The sequence below is a fragment of the Peromyscus californicus genome, unplaced genomic scaffold (assembly GCF_007827085.1).
Source record: "Peromyscus californicus insignis strain IS unplaced genomic scaffold, ASM782708v3 Scaffold_2__1_contigs__length_46816999, whole genome shotgun sequence".
NCBI classification, from domain to species: domain Eukaryota; kingdom Metazoa; phylum Chordata; class Mammalia; order Rodentia; family Cricetidae; genus Peromyscus; species Peromyscus californicus.
The window spans coordinates 35,557,533-35,574,202 of record NW_026294540.1 but is presented as its reverse complement, the minus strand read 5'-3'; the positions used below and the strand labels follow the sequence as shown (position 1 = coordinate 35,574,202).

At 38.5% G+C, this 16,670-nt stretch overlaps 1 protein-coding gene across 1 annotated transcript in view; it reads left to right on the top strand.

The window, feature by feature from the left end:
- Positions 1-16,670, top strand: part of LOC128120389 (cytochrome P450 3A13-like) — a 54,465-nt gene that overhangs the window by 24,057 nt on the left and 13,738 nt on the right. Inside the window, 7 exon segments of the mRNA XM_052754316.1 lie at positions 3,785-3,898; positions 4,157-4,245; positions 4,856-5,004; positions 10,750-10,877; positions 12,091-12,157; positions 15,122-15,154; positions 15,157-15,281. Coding sequence (XP_052610276.1) covers positions 3,785-3,898; positions 4,157-4,245; positions 4,856-5,004; positions 10,750-10,877; positions 12,091-12,157; positions 15,122-15,154; positions 15,157-15,281 — 705 coding nt within the window.

Here is a 16,670-nt window from a genome sequence, read left to right as displayed (position 1 = left end):
CTGAAATCCATTTGGATGAGGACTCAGAGGCTTTCAGTCTGAGGAAACAAGATCAGCTGAGAAGTTGGTGAGGTGAGGTTATCTGTGGCTTGTTCTGTTTCTCTGATCTTTCAGCATTTACCCCAATACCTGGATCCTGAGGATTTTATTAATAAAACCTTTAGAGATTCCTGCTACAAACAGTAGTTTTGTACACTAGTGCTTATGACATGCTTTTATCAGTTTTAAAATACTGCATATGGAGAGATGGCTCAGGCATTAAGAAAACTAACTTCTATCAGGGAAGACCAGGGTTCAATTCCTACTATCCAAGTGGTACTGAAACTCATCTCTAAATCAAATCTCATTGGACCTGATGTCCTCTTCTGGGCACTTCAGGCACTGCACATCTTTAGTACAGATGTGTTACAGATATACATGGAAAAATGCTATTGAAATGTTCAAGTTAGAACCAAATATAGGGGCATATGGTGGAAGGAACTTTCCATTGGGAAAAGAGAATTACAGTGGTCTTTTGCTTATATTTCAGAATACACAATCAAGGAGAGATATTTCCATGATATTCAGTTAATGCTCAGACTAATAATACCTAGTCCTTCAGTATTTGCGATAATTTAATGATTATTATTTCATGTCACTTCTTTTCAAAATAGCTTGGGCTGAAGGTACTTGTAAGTGCAAAGCTGGTCTAAGGAAAAGTTAACCAATATAGCCCTCTGCTGCTGAAAATTTTCTTGTGTCCCTCCTAGTATGTGACTTCTCAGACCCAAGTGAACACACAGAGGCTTAATTTAATTAAAACTGCTCAGTCATTATCTCAGGCCTACCACTGACTGTCTCTTACACTTAAACTCAGCCCATTTCTGTTCATCTATGTGTTGTCACGTGTTTCAAGTGGTGTCCCCTGACTCAGCCTTCCTCATCCCAGCATTCTCCTTGTCTGCTTATCCTGCCTATACTTCCTGTCTGACTACTGGCCAATCAGAATTTTATTTATCAACCAGTCAGAGCAACACATTTACAGCATGCAGAACAATATCACCCATCAGCCCTCCTATATGTACTCTATTGTTCTTGTTGCATTTTGGCAACATGAACCATAGGTAGACATAGTGAGCAAGAAAAACCTCAGTTGAGAAATGCATCCATCAGCTTACATGTAGAAAGGCTGTGGGGCACTTTCTTCATTAGTTACTGAGCTCAACTCACTGTGGTTGGTGCCAAACCTGGGCAGTCAGTCCTGGGTTGTATTTGAAACTAGGCTGAGCAACCATGGTGAGCAAGCCAGTAAGTGGCATTCCTCCATAGGTTTGGCTTCAGTTCCTGCCTTCAGGTTCCTGCCTTGTTTCCTGCCTTAACTTCTCTCAGTAACAGACTGTGACCTGAGAGTTGGAAGATTAATAAACCTTCTACATCACAAGTTGCTTTTGTTCATTGTCTTTATCACAACAATATAAACCTAAGAAACCTACTTTTTCTGTACTGACTTGGAGAATACTTTTGGTTTCCTGTAGCTAGAGTTTTCCTGCCTGGCCCACAGTCACTCAGACCCGACCAAGTAAACACAGAGACTTAAATTGCTTATAAACTGTATGGCCGTGGCAAGCTTCTTGCTAACTGTTCTTATAGCTTAAATTAATCCATTTCTATTAATCTATACCTTGCCATGTGGCTTGTGGCTTACCGGCATCTTCATATGCTGTTTCTCATCATGGCAGCTGGCAGTGTCTCTCTGACTCAGCCTTCCACTTCCCAGCTTTATTCTCCTCCTTGTCCTGCCTATACTTCCTGCCAATGGCCAATCAGTGATTTATTTATTGACCAATCAGCAACACATGTGACATACAGACCATCCCATAGCACTTCCCATTTTCTTTTTTTTTCAAAAAGGAAGGTTTTAACCTTAACAAAGTAAAATTACATATAATTTGGGAATTTGGGCTTAGCTTCTCTTACTACTTCCTGCTGGAGGGGGGCACTGTATCTTATGGGGATACAAAGAAAATTTTAGAATTATGGAATAGTCCATGAGGGTGTATCATCTGAGCTGATTGCCTTCAAACCATTCTGGATGTTGGATCATCTGGGCCATGGTATCATCGGAGACCTTTCAGGGGGTCTTGGCTGGTCAAACCTGATGTATCTTAATCTGGAACAAATCCATAGCCTTTGCCTTTCTGTGGGAACAAAAGCAGAGTCTCCTTTCCAAAGCAACACATCCTTACATCCAAATTTTGAAGTCAAGGTACCTTTAAAATATACATTTTGGCATAACTCAACAGCTTTTACAATCAAATGTTTTTCTGCAGTTAAAAATCCCAAAGACAACACAATCCAGATTCTCTGTGTAATATTCATCTTTACGTGGCTTATTTTTTATATTAATTTTACTGTCTCTTTAAAGACTTTATTTTTTAAAACTATGTATTTGTTTCTATAACTGTATATATCACCTTTTTTGTCTCTTTAAAGCCTATGTATATTTTACATACATTGTAAACTATTACATCTGAATCTGTCTTATTGTGAATCTATTGCTTTAAACTCCAGCAGCTATGGCTGCTGGCTCCGCCCACCTCAGCTTCCCAACATGGCGGTGGTAGTTTGTCAGCTCTGGGAGCTATCCTGGGTCTATGCTTTTATCCAAGCAGCGTGTAGCCCAAAAAAACCTCTTTTTTTGTTTTGTACTAGGAAAGGCTAAATCCACCATGCAACTTAATGTGCCACTTGCAGAGGCCTCATTCCCACCATACAGCAGTTCAAGCGCGCATGCCAGGAACCCACAAGTAGCTCAAACTGGCAGCTGCCACTCATTTGAGAGAGACAATTAGGAACTGTTTTTAGCTCCGTTTTAGAATCTTTTCTCTCAGTTTTTAGGTGGAAACTCTTGCCACCACGTTGGACGCCATTTGTAGCTAGACTTTTCCTGCCTGGCCCACTCTCAGGACAAATCTCTCTCACCTGCCAGTCCCACAGCCACTCAGACCCGATCAAGTAAACACAGAGACTTATATTGCTTATAAACTGTATGGCCATGGCAGGCTTCTTGCTAACTGTTCTTATAGCTTAAATTAATCCATATCTATTAATCTATACCTTGCCACATGGCTCGTGGCTTACTGGCATCTTATGCTGTTTCTCATCGTGGCAGCTGGTAGTGTCTCTCTGACTCAGCCTTCCACTTCCCAGCTTTATTCTCCTCCTTGTCCTGCCTATACTTCCTTCTTAGCCAATGGCCAATCAGTGATTCATTTATTGACCAATCAGCAACACACTTGACATACAGACCATCCCACAGCAGTTTCCTACCTGTCTTTTCACATAGAAAGACATATTTTTTTTCTACAGAGGAAATCATATTGAAATGAAGATTGTAAAACAATAGCTTTATCCCACACAGATGGCTGTATGTATCTTTAATTTGGAGGCATTTTACATATTTTATTTATCACATATGTGTGCCTGTGTATGTATGTGTACTGCATGTGTGCAAGTACTCACAGAGAACAGAAGAGGGCATCAGATACTCCGAATTGCAGTTACTGGCAGTTGTGAACCACCTAATGTGGTTGCTGGGAATTGAACCAGAGTCCTCTACAAGAGGAGCAAGTGGTGTTAACCACTGAGCCATTGTTCCAGCTCCAGTTTGAGGAAATAGCATGAAATCTGCCACCTAGAAGAGGGTTAGTAGCTGTTAAGAAATATTGTCTATTTCATACAGGTTTTATAACTGTTAAGATAAAAAATCTAATGGAGAAAAAATCTATTTTTCTTGATATTTTAGTCTATTGGTCCACCTGGATTTATGAAAAAAGGTATAGTAAGATCTGAGAATGAAGAATGGAAAAGAATTCGATCATTGCTGACACCAACCTTTAGCAGTGGAAAACTGAAGGATGTAAGTTAATGAAGAACATTTTATTGTAAATGTAACAGAATCTATCAGAGGACTGGTAGAAATAATATCACACTATTTAAAGAGCTGTTGCTTTGTTCATTACACTGCTAGTGGTGGTCCTTTTTTGTTTTGTTGTTGTTATTTTGTCTTATATAGTACTTTTAAAAATGATGATCTTTTTATAATTTCAAAAGACTTGTTATTTGGGGACTCAGATGTTGCCATTTTCCAGGAGACTATGTTGTGCTTTGTGCTTAGATGTTCCACATCATCCAAGAGTATGGAGATGTGCTGGTGAAAAACATGAGTCGGGAAGTAGAGAAGGGCAAGAGTGTTACCATGAAAGAGTGAGTAGTGATGCATGCATTCCCTGGGGACTCTGTATCCCATCTGGAGACCTCCCTCTGTCTCACAGGTAGCTAAAATTATTGCAGATCAAGAGTAAGGGAGAGGCATGATGTTACCCTGCTGTGAACCACACATTAAGTAAAATTTCCCACAATAACATTTGAGATTCTCTCCCTTGTGTACGTGATACAAAATTAGGTTACCTGTTGTCATCTTGTATGTTTTAGAAGACAGTTATGTAGTTTAGAACGAAAGAGTAAAATTTAGGAAAGCTGCAGATATGGGGATTAAGAAACATGGGAGGAGGATTTATGTGCTACATCAGAGGTCATTGGTTTGGCAAGAATATTATAGATGTAAATTTCAACAATGTAAATCATGAGGTTTTGCTGAGTGTCTTAGAAAAATACCAGCAAGAAATAAATTTCTTTTGCCTCTCTTTTATCTAACTAAAAAGGGAGAAGTTTCTGGAAATGGTGTGGGTAGTAAAATCATGCTGAAAACACCATGGTTGTAAACTCAGGCTGTGCTGATATTACTGCAGACAAATTGTCACATACCTCAGAGGTTGTGAGAGTAACACATTAACTCCCATATTTCTCTACTCAGCATCTTTGGGGCCTACAGCATGGATGTGATCACTGGTACCTTATTTGGAGTGAAGGTGGATTCCCTCAACAATCCCCAGGATCCCTTTGTGAGAAACACCAGAAAGCTTTTTGTAATTGATTTTTTCAATCCATTGGCTTTCTCTCAAGGTATGCAGTCTATTTTCAACTATATTAAGATCTTAGATTTCTTTTAATTAGCATACAACGTAAAGAGGTTCCTCATAGCATATCCATACACAATTATTATCTCCCTCATCTTTTTTTGTTAAGTGCTGCTATTTTATTTTACAGAACTTCTTTCTTTTTTAATTATTATTTTATTTTATAATTTTTTTAATTTTACATATCACCCATGGATTCCCCTGTCCTCTTTCCTTCCACCCTCCCCCCAACCTTCCCCCCAATATACCCCTCATTCCCACCTCCTCCAAGGCAAGGTCTCCTTGGGGATTCATCACAGCCTGGTAGATTCAGTTGAGGCAGGTCCAGTCTCCTCCTCCCTACACTAAGGCTGAGCAAAGTGTCTCAGCATAGGCCCTAGGTTCCAAAAAGCCATCTCATGCACTAAGGACAGGTCCTGGTCCCACTGCCTGGTAGATTCCTGAATAGTTCAAGCTAATCAACTGTCTCACTTATCCAGAGGGCCTGATCCAATTCCATGGGGGCTCCTCAGCTACTGGTTCATAGTTCATGTATTTCCACTAGCTTGACTATTTGTCCCTGTGCTTTTCCAATCATGGTCTCAATATTTCTTAATCATATAATTCCCCCTCTCTCTTGCCTATTGGACTCCTGGAGCTCCATTTGGGGCTTGGCCATGGATCTCTGCATCTGCTTACATCAGTCACCAGATGAGAGTTCTATCATGTCAGTTAGGCTGTTCAGCCATGTGATCACCAGAGTAGGTCAGCTCAGGCTTTCTCTTGCCCATTGCCAGTAGTCTATTGTGGAGGTATCTTTGTGGATTTATGGGGACCTCTCTAGCACTTTGCTTCTTCCTATTCCCATGGGGTCTTCATTTATCATGGTATCTCTTTCCTTGTTATCCCACCATGTTCCTGATCCAGGTGGGACCTCCCACTCTCCTAAGCTCTCTTTCCCCCGATACTTGCCCTCAATTACCCCCCTACATCCAGTTTGCTCATGTTGATCTCATCCATTTCTCTGTCATTGTGCGATCCCTGTGTCTTTCTTAGGGTCCTCTTTACTAGTAACCTCCCTGGAGTTGTGAGTTGCAGTCTGGTTATTTTGGTTTACATCTAGTATCCACTTATGAGTGAGTACATACCATGTTTGTCTTTCTGAGTCGGGGTTACCTCACTCAGGATGATTTTTTTCTAGATCCATCCATTTGCCTGCAAACCCTCATGATGTCATTGTTTTTATCTGCTGAGTAGTACTCCATTGTGTATATGTACCACATTTTATTTATCCATTCTTAACTTAACAGACAAATATCTCCCTAATCTTACCTTCACTCTTGTACAATCTGGTTCTTTTATCACCCTTTTAATTTTAATATCACATGTGTTTATCTATCATTGCCAGATTCTTGGTATTTTTTGATAGCTATGAGATAATCATGTGATTTCTGTCTTTGAGCCATTAATGTCATGATTTAGATTTATACATTTATATATATTGAATCATTCATCCAACTCTTGAAGGAAACTTGAATCAAAGTTAAATTAATGTCATCTATTTTGAATGTTTCTCTGGTTATTTGTTATGGATAGTATATTTATTTTAAAAATGGATGTAGAAGTCACTCAAAATTATATTGCAGAATTTATTCTGTGACATTATATCTGATAACATTTGTTTTATGAAATGGAGTGCACATATTGATGCATATATATTTCGAGTAGCAATTTTGTGTGGGTAAATGGTTTTCTTAAAGTGTATAAAGTAATTTTCTACATCCATGTGGCTAGCTTTATTGATATTGGAATAGTGATGCATGCTTATTTCCTACATTGGTATTTGGTATTTGGGTACATTTCTTAGTATAAGGAAAAAGCATTATGCTTGCTAATCCAATCTGCTAGTCTGTGTAATATTTACTTATCTTTTAATTTAAAGACAGGTTCCATGTATTCCTAACTGGTCTAGGACTGGCTATGGAGACAAGATTTTTTTGAATTCCATAGTGATCTGCCTGCCTCTGGCTCTTGAGTGTTGAGATTAAAGCATATATCACTATATTTAGCCTTAGTCTGTTTCCTTTGATAAAGGAATATAGACTTTTAATATTCAGACTTCTTATTGAAAGAATTCCTGACATTTTATTGTTTTTCTCCTGTCTGGTATTGTCTTGGCCCTCTTTTCTTAACAGGTGTCTTAGTATCATTATTTTTCCTCTAGCCCCTTGTCTGTATTTACTTTTTTCTTCTGTCCAATCCAACCTTTACATTATGTAATGCAAGCAGAATTCATTGTGAAAAATTCTATAGCATGACATATCATGGATAGGTCTTTTTCTCCTGTGATTATAATAAATAGGAATTTAATATGTATCCATGTATTGTACATATGTTGTTTAGTAGCTCTTATTTTCCAAACATGAAATACAAATTTCTATGCTATCCTGGCATTTGTTTTTCCATTTTGATGTTCAGGAGTTACGCTCATGGACGTGTCTTTATATGTGACTTTGTTCTTCTCAAAGCTTCCAGTATACTTTCTTTATTCTGTGTATTCACATTCATTTTTAAAGTAAAATGGGACATTTCTTTTCTGGTCATTTTATCTGTGTTATACTCTTTATCTATTTTGGATCTTGATGGACATTCTTTCAGCATGGAACTCCGGTTCTATGATTTCATTGATAATATTTTCTATGCCTTTGACATGGAATTCTTGTCATTGCTCTATGCTGGAAGTCATAGACTTTTTTCTTATATACTCAAAACTTAGAAATGTTTAACAAAGTGATCACTGTTCATGACTGAATGATCTTATTATTCTGCCTTGCCTTCATTCCCTCACCTTCTGTCTTCTCTGTGATCCACTCTATTTCTGATCCTTTCCACGGAAATTTGTATTTGACTTTGTGAAACTGTAATTTATGTCATTTTATTTTGTTTTTCTTCTGTATATCTATCTCTTTATCAAATTACATCTTAATATGTAGATTCAATTTCCTTATTTCTTTCATCTTTTGGTGTTTCCTTGGGATTAATTCAGGAGATAGTCATGTGTTCATCTTTCTCCCTTCATTTGGAGTTTTTTCAGTGTTCAGGAAAACTTGGCTGTAGCAGGGTTGAAATGATGTTTTCTTCTCTTAGGCTTGTGTTCAGGGCTCCAATCTTTTCTCCCAGTGGTCCTCTGATAGGTGATCTGTGTTTGCAATGACAGTTATCATCAATCATCAAAACCTCTATGAAATTAGTATAGCAGTTGATTTCAAAACAGTCATTAGACATTTTTTAAGGGCCAACTGTATTATGGAGAAAAGGAAGACTCCATTCTCTCTATACTAACATGTTACATGTTGTGGGTATAAGTAGAAATAAAGGGAGAATATAGGAAATAAGTCACGGTGAGATTAGTGATTAATAGCGTGTTACTAAGTGGGACATAGAAGAGCAGCAAAAACATCATGATAGATAGAGTAAAATCTGGGGGTACAGAAAGATTTCACAGTTTGGGTTAAAGGTAAATTGGAAAAAGAGAGGTAAGACTGTACAGTCATATCATGTAGAATAGTCCCATCTCTCAGGAAACTGAGCCACAGAAGCCCTTTAACCAGGACATTCTGTGTTACTAAGATGGAAGAAAGGATGAATGAAAACATTTCCAAAAGCAAAAAATTACATAAGATGTGAATATTGAGAAACTGGGCCTACCTTCCTACATTGACCTTGGGTGTGGTATAAAAAAGGTATAGCTGTAGGAGGAAATGCAATTTAGTGGACCTATTGGATCATAAAAGTAAATGTCCAGAATATTGGGTTATCTCATCACTGGGAGACCCTCTGCACTGTTCTCCCCAAAAGTTCTGCTCCATAATATTATTTATGTTGACTTTCAGCATCAAGTTCTTCCTGGACCATCCTCCATGACTGTGATAGGTGGTGATGGACCAGTGTGCAGTGGTTGGACCATGATTATTTAGTTTGATCATTTTGTAAATGATGTTTTCTTTATAATCATTGGTCTTATTTGTTACATTAGATATGAAAACACTAAAGTAGAGGAACAGGACTGTGTCAACAGTGTTGGGGAATATTTTTAATCCCTGCAGTAGGGCAATAGAGGGGGGAAGAATTGAGTTCTTGCCCTATCCTACATTAAATCAAGATTCTTCCTCAAACTCAGATGCTAGAGTTGGAGCTCTATGACATGGTGCTAGGCTAGTATGCAAAAGGCTATGCCTTTCATCACCAACACTGCAATTTTTCTTAATATTTAAGCAGATTCTATTTAGTAATCAAGTCTGCTTTCAAATTTGTGCTTCTTTGACTCAGCCTCCAGAGAAGACAATTGCAATTTATTTTCATGTATGTTTTATGTATTAATGCTGTAGCATAAAAGATATATACATGCACCTGCTTTTTGGTTCTAATTACGGAGTAGAAGTAATGATAGAGTGAGAAAATTTTCATTGTCTAAGTAAAGACTTACTCCTTCAATTTCTATGTTGGCTCTTAGTTTCCATTAACAATTCTCATAAAGTTAAGGGAAACTCCTGCTGATCTCAAATTTCTGAGAACATTTCTTAGGAAAGAATGGTAGGTTTTATTTGAAAATTTTCAAAATACTCCATCTCTGCTTGCTTGTGTGAGTTGGATTTATTCTGTGTTGTGCCTCATTGAGTAGCATACAACAGAATTCTTTTCATGTTTCTGCATTCCACTGGTAAATGTTTTACTGATAATATGTCTTTGGTATATTTAAGTCATATTTCTACACAGGTTTCCACCACAAAATATATTCTGATTTTAGTAACAGGGCAATCGAAGCAACCAGATTCAATTCTTCACTTTCCCCTAGTTTTGTAAGTTTTAGAAATGCCTGTGAAGGACTGGAAAGAATTGTCTGATAAATATTTCATGGAATTGCACACTGAATCTTCCTGGAGCTGAACTCTTATTTTTGTGTTTTTATTTGAAATTCAATTACTTTTAGGACTGATATACTTTTTATGGATTTTTTATGTGCAATTGCATGCACTTGAAACTCATTTATTAAGTTTTGTTTTAAATCCAGAATTATAATACATAGATATTTCTTTAGATGGGAAGAAAGTAAGTACTTGGATTTCAGTACATTTTCTTGATATATAACAAAACATATGACCTTAGCATTAACGCTGTGTTTTTTTAAATATTTTTTAATTTTATAATTTAATTTAATTTTACATATCAGCCACAGATTCCCCTGTCCTCCCCCTTCTGCTCTCTCCCCTGCTTTTCCCCCAGCCCACCTCCCATTTCCAACTCCTCCAGGGCAAAGACTCCCCTGGGGATTCAGCTCAACCTGGTAGATTCAGTCTAGGCAGGTCCAGTCCCCTCCTCCCAGGCTGAGCAAAGTATCCCTGCATAAGCCCTAGGTTCCAAACAGCCAGCTCATGCACTAAGGACAGGTCCTGGTTCCACTGCCTGGGTGCCTCCCAAACAGATCAAGCTAATCAACTGTCTCACTTATCCAGAGGGCCTGATCCAGTTGGGAGCTCCTCAGCTATTGGTTCATAGTTCATGTGTTTCCAATAGTTTGGCTATTTGTCTCTGTGCTTTTTCCAAGCTTGGTCTCAACAGTTAAACTCATTTCTACCACAATTATTCCTGTTGTTTCGATATTTCACTTAAATTATTGAAATTTTACAATTGGTGAATAAAATAACTGTCAAAAGCTTAAAATTTTCTTTATTCATTTTTCTTTTCTATACAGCACTCTTTCCATTCCTTTCCAGAATATATAACAAATTAAATGTCTGCATGTTTCCAAGTGATGCTACATCATTTTTTAAGAAATTTATAGAAAAGACCAAAAAAGATCGACTTGAAAATACCCAAGAGGTAAACTAAAAAAGTTTATTTTATTCCTATGGTAATGATGTCAAAAGACACACATTCCTTATAGAAAGCCCTTTTCAGATATTTGATGTATTTGGTCTGTTAAATTTCTAACATGCCTTGAATTCTGCCAATATCTTTGAGCACTGAGATTGCCACTTGTATAACCCAGTTTTGCTTAATACAGTGTACATGCTGGATTAAGGATAAGGATGTTGGCAGAAAAAATGCTGATAGAAGGCTCTCAGGGATTCAGCATCATTTCTGAGGTGTTGCCACTGCTTATTTGCTAGTATTCTGGGGTTTGGAACATTTGTAGGTGTGGTTGTTTGAAAGAAAGCGGCTCCCAAAGGGAGTGGCACCATTAGGAGGTGTGATTTTTGGAGTAGGAGTGGCCTTATTGGAGGAAGTGTGTCACTGTGTAGGTGGGCTTTGATCTCATATATTCTCAAGACACGCCCAGTGTCTCAGACCACCTGCAGTTGCCTGTCAAGGTGTAAGAACTCTCAGCTACCTCTCTAGCACCATGTCTGCCTGTACACTGCCTTGTTTTCTGCCATCATGCAAATGGACTAAATCTCAGAACTGTGAGTAAGCCACCAGATTTAAAGGTTTTCATTTACAAGAGTTGCCAAAGTGATGGTATCTCTTCACATCAATAGTGACCCTAACTAAGAGAGTTAGCAATCACATAAAACATAGCAGTCAGTTGAAGAAACACCAGTTGATGAGTATGAGATATTGGTTAACAATATGTCAAGGAGAAGAAACTACAACTATGCAGCCAGGAGTCTGTCATCAACAGCTACAGGTGCTTAGAATGAGGGAAAGCAATGAGAAATGGTGTTGGACATGGCAGCATGATACACTACCCTGGCAGACTTATTTTAAAAAAATATTTTTTCATGACAAGGTCTCTGAGTAGCCCTGGCTATCTCGAACACATTTTATAGACCAGGCTGGACTCAAACTCAAAGATTAACCTGCCTCCTAAAGTGCTGGTGTGAAAGTGTGTGCCATCACAACTGGCCTTATGATGAACTTTTTGTTCCTGGAAACGTATGGGTCAGTGTTTTGTGTTACTAGTAATTGAGACAACATTAGCTGAACTCTTAAATGATCTATTTCCTCTCATGAGAGTTAAACTTCTACATTTCATCCTTATTTTTGGCCTGCCAACCCACTTTCTGCTTTTAAAATTTCTGTCTCCTTTCAGCACCGAGTGGATTTTCTTCAGCTGATGATGGACTCCCAGAATTCCAAGGACATGGAGTCCCATAAACGTAACTACAGATAATTTAGGGTCTAAAGGGAATGCACAGAGGGAGGGGCTGATTCTTGAAATGTAAAGGGGTCATTCAAGCAGAAAAAGCTTCCTACTAATTCACAGAAAGACACAGACATGCTGTTATAGGCAGCAGACTGAGGCACTTTCTAAAATCATGGTGTATATGCATACAGAATACATTATGTTTATTGTACCTTCCCTCTGTGACTGAGAAGCTAAAACCATGAAATCTCATCAACATGGCTACCTAACCTAGACCTGAACAGTTGACATTTCAACTTAGATGGGGAAAATTTTATGAAAACTAATCCATAGATGAAGAGATGCAGGTAGTTCAGGTCATCTGAGAGAGAGAGAGATAATTAGTCTTTCCAAATGATGAGCCCCTGATTGTTTATCCAATACTAAGTTACCAACACAGAAACAGGTACAAGTAGGCAAAACTGAGTAGATTCAGCAGGTTATATTTATGACTATTTATTTGTGTATGTAATACAAATATTTAAAGAAGAGCCCCTAAATTTGAGAGTGAGTGGAGGTTTGGCATGGGAGCGTTAGGAGGAAGGACACAAAGAGGGTAATGAAATAATTCTATTTTAATGAAACTTTTAAAGATCTGAAGGTCTGTTATGAGCATTGCTTTTTACACTCCAAGAGTCTTCATTGATGTGTGGGTCACTACATCAGTCAAATGCTGATTCTCAGCCTCAGGCTGGGCTACTGAAGCAGAACCTCTACTTGCAAATCTGCTTCTAGAGCACCCAATCAGGAAGCCCAGTATCCAAATAGCAACTTTCACTGTGGTTCATGCATTGGAAGTGTGTTCACTAGCTTAAGGGACTGTGGAAATTTATTTTTCCTTTCACAATAACATAGCACTTTGAAGAAGAAAAATCACAGAGTCTATAATATATTTCCTCTTCATTCTTTTATTCACTTTGACTGAGTTTAGTATTTCAGAGTGATGTTTCTTTCCATACATTGGTACTACAATGTGTGTTTTGGAAATTTTAATTAATTAATTCCATAGTTAATCCCACATTTGAAGCCAATGCCCATTTTTTGTTATTTTCTATTATTAAACAATTTTTTAATTTAAATATGTTTTGATCATATTCTTCCCCTCTCCAAAGGCCTTAAGGATCCCTCCACCCAGCAAAGTTTAAGTTTTTTTTCAAAAGCAAACAAAAGCCCAATACAACAGAAAATTACCCAAAACAAAGGAGAAAACACAAAACAGTACCAAAAACAAACACTAAAATGTAACTAAATCAAAGTACACACATGTAGCTAGAGTTTTCCTGCCTTGCCCACAGTCAAGACAAATCTCTCTCACCCACCAGTCCCACAGCTGCTCAGACCCAACCAAGTAAACACAGAGACTTTTATTGCTTACAAACTGTATGGCCGTGGCAGGCTTCTTGCTAACTGTTCCTACAGTTCAAATTAATCCATCTTTATAAATCTATACCTTGCCACGTGGCTCATGACTTACCAGCATCTTCACATGCTGTTTGTCATCGTGGCGGCTGGCAGTGTCTCTGACTCAGCCTTCCACTTCCCAGCTTTGTTCTCCTCCTTGTCCCGCCTATACTTCCTCCTGCCTGACTACTGGCCAATCAGTGTTTTATTTACCAACCAATCAGAGCAACACATTTGCCACACAGAACATCCCACTGCACACACACACGCGCGCGCGCGCACACACACACACACACACACACACACACACACACACACACATACTGTAGAGTCCATAATATATTGGGCAACTACTGCTGAGAATGAAGCCTGTCCTGGAGTGGTTGATATTCCCAGTGTCACTCCATTTGGAAAGAAACCTGGTTTTTTTCTATCTCAACACATATAAAAGACAGCTCAGTTGTTTCCCTTTTCTCCAGTGACTAGGTTTTCATTTATGCATTCATTCTCTAATGTAACAAAATAAAATATAGAAAGACAAAAACTAATATCAAAGCTGGGGAAGAAAAGCTAACAAAAGAAAAGAGTCTAAGGGAAGATGCAAGAATCAGATACACAGTCATTTGCATACTCAAGAATACCATAAATACACTGGGAGCCAAAATATATACACAGAGGACCCGGTAGATACCTGCAAAGGCCCTATTCATGCTTCTTCAGTCTCTTGGTGTTCATATGACATTTCATCATGTTGAATTGGAGTGTTGTATTCTTGTTTTTCTTGGTATTCTCATCCCCATTGCCTCATAGAGTCTTCCAGACTCCTTTTCTGTGGATTTCCTGGGCTCTGAGGAGAGGGATTTGGTGGAGATATCCCACTTAGGACTGAGTGTTCCAAATGCTCTCACTATCTGCCTATTGTCTGGTTGTCGTTCTCTACATTTGTTCCCATCAGCTGCAGGAGGAGTCTTCTCTCATGATAACTGAGCAAGGCTCTTATCTACAAGTAAAACAGAATATCATGCCGGGCAGTGGTGGCGCATGCCTTTAATCCCAGCACTCGGGAGGCAGAGCCAGGCGGATCTCTGTGAGTTCGAGGCCAGCCTGGGCTACCAAGTGAGTTCCAGGAAAGGCGCAAAGCTACACAGAGAAACCCTGTCTCGAAAAACCAAAAAAAAAAAAAAAAAAACAGAATATCATTAGGAGTCATTTTATCCATTCATTTCTTTGTTTTTTTTTTACTACAGTATTATTTGCTCTCAGTCACTGATATATCTATTTGTAGGTTCTTGGTCATCTAAGCAGTGCCAATCTTAGTTCCATCTAATGGAGTATGTCATAAGTCAAATCAGTTATTGGTTGGTTACTCCCACATGTATTGTGCCACCATTGCCCTTGCATATCTCTCAGGCAGTACACCATTGTAGATAAAGTGCAGTGTACATTCCTGTGTCAAAGATGGTAGAACAAAGCAAGTGAAGACTCTGTGTAGGCACCAGCTTTAGTCATTGACATAAAATGTCTTACCTCATTTTAGCTCTTTCTGATCTGGAGATCCTGGCCCAATCAATCACATTTTTTTTGCTGGCTATGAGACAACAAGCACTGCTCTTTCCTTTATTACGTATTTACTGGCGATTCACCCCAATGTTCAGAAGAAACTTCAGAATGAGATTGATACAGACCTGCCCAATAAGGTGAGTGGATGGTGCTGAAAGCTACAGGGACAATGTCAAACCTCAATGTGAAACACACTTCTGTACTTGAATTTAGAATTACAGTAAATACAGAAAGAATTGATTCTTTCAGCCATAACCTGTGAAAATCTAAAACAAAGAAAAAATTATGTGTAGAGAAAAACTAATCTCTGTAATTCTGTACTGATCCTGTAATATCCGCTATCTCTAACTACAATGAAACAAATCAAAAACTTGCATAAAATCTCTTTAGATATTTAGGGATAAGCAAGTGTCAGTTAAGTTTCTTCTTTAAACTCAAATGGGTGTTTTGCCGGCATGTATATATCTGTAACATATGCATATCTAAAACATGAGGAAGCCAGAAAATTGCCTCAGATTTCCTGTAATTAGATTTCTAGGAAATGTGCTTACCATATGTGTACTGGGAACTGAACCTGGGTCCTCTGTAAGAGTAAACAGTGCTCATAACCATACCCCTAGAACTTAAACAAATGACCTGATAGCTGTATTATTTTTACTGGAAATTCTTTGGCATGACTGATATGATTGGTGTCTTGTGTGGTCCTTTCTGGGCAGGCTGATTTAGCTATACTCTTCATTATTCCTCTCTCTGACCACATAATTAGAATAAAACAAATGGCATCATGGCAGCTTTCAGCTTAAACTGTTCACCTCTACATTATGGTAGCTTCAGAGTCCCACAATGTGAAAGCCACACATCATATGAGCTGTCTTCTCATCTATGCCCCAAACTGGATGTAATGGGTTGTGTGGTACCTGAACTCTGTGACTGGCTGGAATGTCAATGACATGTATTCAAATCATCTTCAGACCTCATGCTCACCCCCTCTTCTTGTTTCATTCTGTCACTGTGACAAATGCCATGATCCAAAACAACTATGGGGAGGAAAATATTTACCTTAGCCTACATTTTCACATGACAGGCTAACACTGAGGACAGGCATTGCAGGAACTCAAGATACAGACTTTTAGTCAGGACTGCCTGCCACTCTACACAGCACTGCTTCTGACCAAGGTACTCATACACAGCCAAAGAAGCACAGCAGGACCTATGAAGGTTGCTGACTGCCCTCTGGCCAACTCAATGATATATCATTATCTAGTTGTTTTCATGCAGCCCAGGGTCATCAAATCCGAAAATAGTACTACATGCAAATTGCTAGACCCTGCTACATCAATGGACCTTTAGGGCATCAACTCTCCCACATACATGCACAATCCAATCTAAACTAGCAATCCCTAATTGATTAATATAGACCTCCTTTTCAGATGACTTTAGCTTGTGGTATGTTGAAAGTTAGAGATTTAATAGAACAACATATGAAGTAACAAGGAAAAGTTCCTTTCAGAAACTGAGCATGGAGC